This window comes from Coenobita brevimanus, chromosome 33 (genome assembly GCF_032717465.1).
Source record: "Coenobita brevimanus isolate Jiangsu-jjx chromosome 33, ASM3271746v2, whole genome shotgun sequence".
NCBI lineage: Eukaryota > Metazoa > Arthropoda > Malacostraca > Decapoda > Coenobitidae > Coenobita > Coenobita brevimanus.
The window spans coordinates 44,776,870-44,786,869 of NC_136986.1; the positions used below are offsets into that span (position 1 = coordinate 44,776,870).

General features: G+C 46.6%; 1 protein-coding gene across 1 annotated transcript in view; it reads left to right on the forward strand.

Annotated features, from left to right (window-relative positions):
* ft (cadherin-related tumor suppressor fat) overlaps positions 1 to 10,000 on the forward strand; it is a 106,679-nt gene that overhangs the window by 56,682 nt on the left and 39,997 nt on the right. Inside the window, exons 2-4 of the mRNA XM_080269420.1 lie at positions 5,616 to 5,924; positions 7,820 to 7,906; positions 9,904 to 10,000. The exon at positions 9,904 to 10,000 is cut by the window's right edge and continues 50 nt beyond it. Of these exons, the coding sequence (XP_080125546.1) occupies positions 5,616 to 5,924; positions 7,820 to 7,906; positions 9,904 to 10,000 (493 nt within the window). The remainder of the gene's footprint in view (positions 1 to 5,615; positions 5,925 to 7,819; positions 7,907 to 9,903) is intronic.

A 10,000-nucleotide genomic window follows, 5' to 3' on the forward strand; every position in this document is an offset into this window, starting at 1 on the left:
CCTACCTACCTACTTACCTATCAGCTTCATTTCTGTCTTGTCTACCTACATATCCCTCCTTTACATACCTACCTACCTACCTAGCTACCTCCCTCCTACCCACCTACCTACCTACCTACCTACCCACCTACCTACCTACCTACCCACCTACCTACCTACCTACCTACCCACCTACCTACGTACCTACCTACCTACCTACCAACATACCTACCTACCTACCTACCCACCTACTTACCTGCCTATCCCAGTCCTCCTCATTAACTATTCCCGTCTCTGCCTCACCCTTCCTCTCCCCCCACCTGCCTGCCGTCCTGCCTGCCTCACGTCCTGTCAGCCTGCCTACCCAATATTTCAACCTGCCTAACCCCCCCTGCCTCTCCCTCTACCCTGCCTCACCCTTCCTTCTTATTCTCCCTACCTGTATCTTCTTTCTTCCTCACCTTCTTTCCCTCTCTCTCTCTCTCTCTCTCTCTCATCCTCTTCCGCCTAATTCCTCCCTCACTCTTCCTCCGTCTCTTTCCTCCCTCCCTCCCTCCCTCCCTCCCTCCCTCCCTCCTCCCTTCTTCTCTTTCCTCCCTCCTTCCCTCCCTCATCCTCTACCTCCCTCTCTTGCCTCTTTCTCTACTTCTACTTTCCTCCGTGCCTCTTCCTCTATTGCTCACCACTCACCATCTACCTAACCCATTCTACCTCACCCTCTGCCTAACCCCTGCCTCACCCCTGCCTTACCCCTGCCTCACCCCTCACCCCTACTCATCCTTAGCACCCCTGCCTCATCTTCTATCTCACCCTTACTTACCCATACTTCACCCCCCTTCCTCTCCCCTACCTAATCCCCTGCTCCACCCCTGCCTAACCCCCTGCCTCATCCTCTGCCCCACCCTTAGTCACCCCTGCTGAACCCCTACCTATCTCTCTGCCTCACCCTTACCTCACACCCCTACCTCACCCCCTTGTCTAACCCCTACCTCATCCCTACCTTACCCCCTGCCTCACCCCCTTACCTTACCTCTTTGCCTACCCCCTACCTCACCCCTCACCTAACCCCTGCTTCTCGCCTACCTTACCTCCTGCCTCACCCCTGCCTAGCCCCCTGCCTAACCCTCTGCCTCACGCTTAGTCACCCCTGCCTAACCCCCTACCTTACCCTCATGCCTAAACCCTACCTATCCCTCTACCTAACCCCCTTGCCTAACCCCTACTCACCCCCTTACGTAACCCCTACCTTACCCCTTGCCTAACCCCCTACCTTACCCTCCTGCCTAAGCCCTGCCTCACCCTCCTGCCTACCTGCCTGTCCCATATTTTCTCCCTCTTTCATTTTACCAGGAAACCATTTTTTATATATTAGTGATGCTCGAGGTTTTAATAGTGACTCTCTCTCTCTCTCTCTCTCTCTCTCTCTCTCTCTCTCTCTCTCTCTCTCTCTCATCGTCATCATTTCTTCGTCTTCTTTTTCTTATCATTATTATCCATCATTATCATCATCATCATCGTTTCTCTCTCCCCGTCCCCCTCCTATCCCTCCCTACCCCAGTCTCTCCCTCTCTCCCTCCCTCCTTCCCTCCCTCTCTCTCCCTCCCTCCTCCTCCCTCCCTCCCATTGCATCACCTCGCGTCTTTGTCTAACCAGGAAATTATTTTAAGTAGATTGTGGAAAAGGTCCTCTCTCTCTCTCTCTCTCTCTCTCTCTCTCTCTCTCTCTCTCTCTCTCTCTCTCTCCTGATCTACTTACATGATTTTTTTTTAGAGAGAGAATAAAAAAATTTAGTTTATTAATTATCGTTTTAAGGATAGATATAGATAGATAGGTAGATAGATAGATAAAATATAGACTGATTCGTAGGTAGGTTGATAGGTAAGTAGGTAGGTAGAGAGAGACAGAGTGAGATAGGTAGGTAGGTAGGTAGGTAGAGAGAGAGAGAGAGAACAGAGATAGTGAGGAAGGTAGGTAGGTAGGCAGGTAGACAAATGACACCTGCTCTCCAATGAATTCTTCTACATGCTCTTCCTGTGCCTCCATCTCTTACCCTGCTGAGGAGACGTACTTTGCTAGCTTGGGGGGTTATTTTCAGTCTTAATTAACCCCCTCACTACCAGAGGTCTTTTCTAAGCTATTAAAATCGTCTGGAGATGAAGAGAATGGAGTTAAAGATGAGGTAGTGATGATGCAAACGTTCAGAGCTGTGTTTATATTATTAGCAAACGTTTCTAGTCACGTGGGGGGAAACGTTTATGCTGTATCTCTTATAGTGTGATGACTCTTCTCTCCCTCTCTTTTCCTTCTTTCCTTCCCTCCTTCCTTCCTTCCTTCTTTCCTTCCCTCCTTCCTTCCTTCCTTCTTTCCTTCCCTTCTTCCTTCCCTCTTTACCTTCATTCATTCTTTTTTTTCATTCTTCCTCTCTCCTTCCCTTCTTTCCTTCCTTCATTCTTTTCTTCCTTGTGTTCTTCCTTCCTTCCCTCGTTCCCTCTTTCCTTCCTTCCTTCCTTCCCTCCCTCCCTCCCTCCCTCCCTCCCTTCCTTCCTTCCCTCCCTCCTTCCTTCCTTCCTTCCTTCCTTCTTTACCGACATTCATTCCTTTTCTCATTCTATCTTCCTCCACATTCCCTTCTTATCTTTCCTTCCTTCATTCTTTCCCTCCTTTTATTCTTCCTTCTTTTCTCTTCATTTTCCCTTCTCTCCTCCCTTCCTTCCTTCAGCTGTTTTCCTCCCTAACCCTCCCTCTTTTTCATCTTTCTCCCTCCCTCCCTTCCTTCTCTCTCTCTTCTCTCTCTCTCCTCTCTCTTACTCTCTTTCATTCATTCACTCCTTCCTAATTTAGCAAGTTATTTCAACATCTTATTTCTCGTTTCAGTTCTTCTTGTCCTTCCATCTTTTCCTCCTTCTTCCCTCCCTCCCTTCCTTCTTCCTCCCCCTCTCCCTCCCTCCCCCTCTCCCTCCCTCCCTTCCTTCTTTCTTTCCATCTTCTTTCGTTTCTCCCTTCCTCACCCTCTCCCTCCCTCCCCTCCTTCTTTCCTTCCTTCTTCCTCCGCCTCTCCCTCCCTCCCCTCCTTCTTCCTCCCCCTCTCCCTCCCTCCCCTCCTTCTTTCTTTCCTTCTTTCGTCTCTCCCTCCCTCCCTTCCTTCCTTCATTGACCATTAATCTTGCGTTGGGATCTTTCCTCCTGTGCTTCATCCTCGTGTTCCCTCTCTCCTTCCTTCCTTCCTTGTTTTATGCATCTTTCCTCACGATCTTCTTTCTCTTCCTTCTTCCTTCCCTCCTTCCTTTCCTCTTCTCCCTCATCAATCCATCCGTCCGACATAATTTACCTTCGTATTATGGGTGCAGTCCTTTTCTGTTCCTTCCTTCCTTCTTCTTTCCTTCATTTCCTCCCTTTTCCTTCCTTCCTTCATTTCCTTCCTCTTCCTTCCTTCATTTCCTCTCTCTTCCTTCCATCTTTCCTCCCTCCCCCATTTCCTCTCCTTTCCTCCTTTCTTCCTTCATTTCCTCCCCTTCCTTCCTTCCTTCTTCCCCCATTTCCTTCCTCTTCCTTCCTTCCTTCTTCCCTCCTTCCTTCATTTCCTCCCTCTTCCTTCTTTCCTCCCTCCCCCATTTCCTCCCTCTTCCTTCCATCTTTCCTCCTTCCTTCATTTCCTCTCTCTTCCTTCCTTCTTTCCTCCCTCCATCATTACTTCCTTATTCCTTTCTTCCTTCCTTCCTTCCTTCCTTCCTTCCTCCATCCCTTCTTTCCTTGTGTTTTTCCTTCCTTCTCTCTCTCTCTCTCTCTCTCTCTCTCTCTCTCTCTTTCCTTTCCCCCATCCATCCTCCTCTTCCTAATATAACACAGTAAATTCTTCTTCATTCACCTTCATATTCTTGTTACGGTAATATGTTGTGGTGGAGTTATTTTAGGCAGACCTTGCGTGTGGCGCCGCAGTAAATCTGGGTGTGGTGAATTGTGGTAGAGTGTGGTATGGTGTGGTAGTGGGTGGGTAGGGTTGTGGTGTTGGTGTGGTGGTGGTGGGTGGGAAGGATTGTGATGTGTGGTGTGGAGTGTGGTGCATTGTGGTAGGGTGTGGTGGTGGGTGGGGAGGGCAGTGGTGCTGGTGTGGTGGGTGGAGTTGCAATGTGTGGTGTGGAGTGTGGTGAACTGTGGTAGTGTGTGGTGCTGTGTGGTGGTGGTGGGTGGGGAGGTTTGTGGTGGTGGTGGGTGGTGAGGGCAGTGGTGTTGGTGTGGTGGGTAGAGATGGGATGTGTGGTGTGGAGTGTGGTGAATTGTGGTAGGGTGTGGTGGTGGGTGGGGAGGGTTGTGATGTTGGTGTGGTGGGTGGAGTTGAGATGTGTGGTGTGAATTGTGGTGGATTTTTGTGGTGGGTGAGGAGGGAGAGTGGCGGAATTGTGATGTGGAGTTGGACTGTGGTGGAGTGTAGTGTGTTGTGGTGGGTGGGGAGTGTTGTGTGGGGGTGTGGGTTTGGAAGTGTGGTAGGGGTGTGGTGGTGGTGTGGTGTGACTGTGGTACTGAGAGAGAGAGAGATAGAGTATGATAGTGTGGTATGGTAGTAGTGAACTGTGAAATGTGTGTGTGTGTGTGTGTGTGTGTGTGTGTGTGTGTGTGTGTGTGTGGCATATGGAGTGTGTGGTGATGTGATTTAGTTTGGTGCTGAGTAGTATAGTAAGAGTTGTAGTAGTAGTAGTAGTAGTAGTGATGGTGGTGGTAGTAGTAGTAGTAGTAGGTGTTGTTGTTGTTGTTGTACTGTTAGTCGTGATAATGGTAATGTGATTCTCTCTCTCTCTCTCTCTCTCTGAATATAAAGAAGCTGAAATTGCTGTAATTCGGAGGGCGGTGACATTGGGTACGAAGAGAGAGAGAGAGAGAGAGAGAGAGAGATGGGGGGGAAGGGGACGGAGAATGAAGAAAGGAGGAGGAGGAGGAGGAGAGAGGATGATAAAGAAGAGGAAGGAGGAGTGCGGCGGAGGAAGAGGAAGAGGAGGAGGAGGAGGAAGAGGGAGAAATAATGTGGAGGAAAGGAGGGAGGGAGAGAAAGGAGAAGGGAGGGAAAAACACTATGCACTCAATGTAGCCAGAATATTTGAGTCTATCCTCGTATCCTCGTTTTCTATATTCCTGGTTTAAATTTACGTTGAATACAGTATGATACATTTTCGGTTTTATCTACTATATTTTATTTATCTATTTGGCTATCCATCTATTTGTTAATTGGTATATTTGTGTATTTTAGTGATTTGTATACTAGTTCGTCTGCCTGTTTATAAATTCATCTGTTCTTACACTCACGTCTTCATTTGTTTATCTCGTCATCCATCCGTTCATCTTTTCGTCAGCTCATCCATCCATCCGACTGTCTGTTTGTCTGTTCATCCATCCATCCATTCATCTATCCATCCATCCAGTTCTCTGTTCATCCACCCATCCACTTATTCACCCACTCACCCATCCATCCACATTTCCATCCATACACCCACCCACCGCATCACCCATCCGTCCAATTATCTGTCCATCTGCTCATCCACTCACTCACCCATCCATCCACATTTCCCTCCATACACCCACCTAACTATCCCTCTCTCTATCGATCCATCTCACCCAAGTAACCTCCCTGTATCCCCTATCCACAGGTTCGTGTGACAGTGTTGGACAAGAACGACTCCCCTCCATCCTTCGGGGACGTGCCCTTACACTTCACCGTCTCCGAGGACCTTCTGGCTGGACGAAGGATAGCCACGCTTCGAGCCACAGATCCAGACACCCCTGGGACCCTAACCTATTCCCTGGTGGATGGGGATGATAATAGATTCACCCTGGACGCAGCTACGGGTCACCTTAGCCTGCAAGACACGCTGGATAGGGAGGCGAAGAGCGAGTATCAGTTAACCGTGAGAGCTGACGATGGCGTGCAACATACTGACACCACAGTCTTCATCCAAGTGAGTCCTGGCTTTATTTCTGCTATTTCTACCTCTATATTTAATACCTACATTATCTCTACTTCTATCTTTATTACCTGTATTATCTCTATCTTTATTTTGGGTGTTTATTACCTTACCTTACATCTTACTACCGATATTAAAGTGAGTTCTGGCTTAATCTTTCCTATCTCTACCTCTGTCTTTATTATCGCTGTTTTTGTGTGGATGTCAGATGGCCGTGAGAGCTGGCATGTAACTCGCTAATGTAATTTTTTTTTCTGTTTTACATATACAAGTAAATGTTTGCCCTCCATTCTCCATCATTCTTTATCTTTGCATTTATCTGTGTGTGTGTGTGTGTGTGTGTGTGTGTGTGTGTGTGTGTGTGTGTGTGTGTGTGTGTGTGTGTGTGTGTGTGTGTGTGTGTGTGTGCCCTGCCATACCATACCTAACCTTACTGTACCCAACCCTACCCTATCCTCATCTCTCGTGTGTGTGTGTGTGTGTGTGTGTGTGTGTGTGTGTGTGTGTGTGTGTGCCCTACCATACCATACCTTACCCTACTGCACCCAACCCTACCCTATCCTCATCTCTCTCTCGTGTGTGTGTGTGTGTGTGTGTGTGTGTGTGTGTGTGTGTGTGTGTGTGTGTGTGTGTGTGTGTGTGTGTGTGTGTGTGTGTGTGTGTGTGTGCCCTACCATACCATACCTAACCCTACTGTACCCAACCCTACCCTATCCTCATCTCTCGTGTGTGTGTGTGTGTGTGTGTGTGTGTGTGTGTGTGCCCTACCATACCATACCTAACCTTACTGTACCCAACCCTACCCTATCCTCATCTCTCGTGTCTGTGTGTGTGTGTGTGTGTGTGTGTGTGTGTGTGTGTGTGTGTGTGTGTGTGTGTGTGTGTCAGTATTAGCACATCTTCAAGCCAGATAATGAACTACAAAATACAGTAACGACCATTTTCACACAGATTTGTATAAGTTAGATTTTTTAGCAGTTAGCAATTGTTTTTCTTATCATTAGTAATATTATAGAAGTGTGCCAATCGCCCTCTTAAGCCTTTGAGCCTGTGTCTTGCGATATAGGGACACACTTCAGCACAATAATGATCCTTCTGCCTGTAACTTCTCCTTCTGCTTCTCCTCCTCCTCCTCCTTCTCCTCCAATGATCCTCCTTCTTGTTTCTTCTCCTTCGTCTTCTTCTTCCTCTTCTTCTTCATCATCATCATCTTCTTCTCATTCTTATTCTTTTTTCTCCTCCTCCTCCTCCTCCTCCTCCTCCTCACCTAATTATTCGCTACCAACCAAACCACTGTCGCCTCTTCTCACACCGAATCTCTCCTGTGGCATCCGCGCTTGGTCAGGTGTGTGACAAGGGTAGCGCAGTTGGCCCCATCACGCTGCCCTCCCCCGTGACAAACACCTATGGGTCAGGAAGTCCATTATCCGTGGCAATCCTTCTCGCTTTTTCATGCCGGCAAAACACTGCCTTGTTAAAATTAATCCTGTCTTTATTGCTGTTTTTGTGTGTGTGTCGGGTTTATGTAATGTGTTTGTGGCGTCATGTAATCAGCAGCCTTCCTCCTTGTCTTCCTCCTCCTTCTCCTCCTCTTCCTCTTCCTCTTCCTCTTCCTCCTCCTCCTCCTCTTTGTTCTTTCTTCCTTTTCTTCGTCTTCATCGTCATCTTCTCCTCCTCCTCCTCCTCCTCCTCCTGCCTCACGTATCCACACTGTTTTCAGCTATTGAGAGAGAGAGAGAGAGAGAGAATCATTATTAGCAATGAGTGTGATGGGAGAGACATTATATAGGAGTGTTTTTGTGTGTCTGTCTGTCTGATTACCTCTCTCTCTCTCTCTCTCTCTCTCTCTCCAGGTAACTCCTATCTCACCTGCCTCTCTTTCTCCCCAGGTAACGGACACCAACGACAACCCGCCTGTCTTCCACGAGCCGGCCTACTCCTTCGATATACCTGAAGATGCTGATAGGGGGTCACAGGTGAGTAGATAGATAGATAGATAGATAGAGGGATGGATGGATAGATAGATAGATAGGTGGATAGATGGATGGATAGATAGATGGATGGAATGATGCATGGATAGATGGAGAGATGTATAGTAAGAGAGAGAGAGAGAGAGGTTGATGGATGGATGGATCGATAAATAGATTGATTGGTAGATGGATAGATAGATAGTAAGAGAGAGAGCATAGTTGTGTGTGTGTGTGTGTGTGTGTGTGTGTGTGTGTGTGTGTGTGTGTGTGTGTGTGTGTGTGTGTGAAATAATATACATACTGTACGTATTTTTACAATAAACTTACCAATTGCTTGTAGCCTACACACACACACACACACACACACACACACACACACACACAAGAAAAGCTTGGGTAAATCATCTAGAAGAACACAGTATGATAACAGAAAGACAGTTTGGTTTCAGAAAAGGAAAATCATGTGTTACTAATCTGTTGAGCTACTATGACAGAGTAACAAACACAATACAGGAAAGGGAAGGATGGGTGGACAGTATCTATTTAGATTTCAAGAAAGCATTTGACACAGTACCACACCAAAGACTTTTTTGGAAACTGTGCCATCAAGGAGGAATTCGAGGCAAACTGCTTTGTTGGATGCAAGATTTTCTCATAAAAAGAGATATGAGAACAGTACTAAGAGGAAACTACTCATCATGGAAAGAAGTGACTAGTGGAGTACCACAGGGTTCAGTGCTGGCACCAATCATGTTTTTAGTGTATATAAATGATATAAACAGTAACACTGGAAATGAAAGCTATCTAAATATGTTTGCAGATGATGCAAAAATACAAAGGAGAATTACTAACACAGACTCTCGTCAAGAGCTACAAGAAGAATTAAATAAACTTCATGAATGGAGTAATACTTGGCAAATGGAATTCAATGTGGACAAGTGTCATGTCATCAAGTTTGGTAAAAGTGGAAAAAGACCTGATTGGGATTATACGTTAGGAAATAAAACCCTACACGCATCAGAAAGAGAGAAGGACCTAGGTGTGATTATCAATAACAGACTATCTCCGGCTGACCACATCAGTGAGAAGGTACAGAACATGTATACACTGCTTGCAAATATGAGAATAGTATTCACATACATGAATGAAGACATGCTAAGAAGGATAATAACATCATTCATCAGACCAACCCTGGAGTATGCATCAGTAGTCTGGAGTCCTCATCTCAAAAAACACATAGACAAGATTGAAAAAGTTCAAAGGGCCGCTACTAGATGGATACCAAGCTTAAGGGATCTAAGCTACGAAGAAAGACTAAATAAACTGAATCTACCAACACTACAGGAGAGAAGGGAAAGAGGTGACATGATAATGCTATATAAATGCATATCAGGGAAGGAGAAAATAGACATAAATGATTACTTAACATAAGGGGAAGCATCAGCAAGAGGACACTGCGAAAAACTGCATAAGAAGTGAGGTGATAAAGACGCAAGGAAATTCAGTTTCCCAAACAGAGCAATTGATCAATGGAATGCACTACCGAATGAAATAGTGTGTGCCAAAACAATTCACAAATTTAAGGATATGTACGATAAATATGGTTTAAGACACGGGACAGTACGAGCTTGACTCATTCCTGTAAAGATACAATTAAGTAAGAACAATTAGGTAGGTAAGAACACACACACACACACACACACACACACACACACACACACACACACACACACACACACACACACACACACACACACACACACCGAAATTATGAGTGATTTTTCCTTGTCCTCTCTACCCCTTAATACACACACACACACACACACACACACACACTTTCTCTCCCTCTCTCTCTCTCTCTCTCTCTCTCAAACTCCACTCCCTATCCTTCCACCCTCCTCATCTTTCATACACTCCTTCCCTGTCCCTCCCACACACTCTCACTCCCTCCCACCTACTCCCACGCCTTCCCCACTCACTCCCACTCCCTCTCACTCCCCCAGGTTGGCCAAGTACGAGCGTGGGATGCAGACGAGGGCACGAACGGCCAGGTCTCGTACACGGTGATATCAGATTGGGGGAATGATGTGTTTTCCCTCA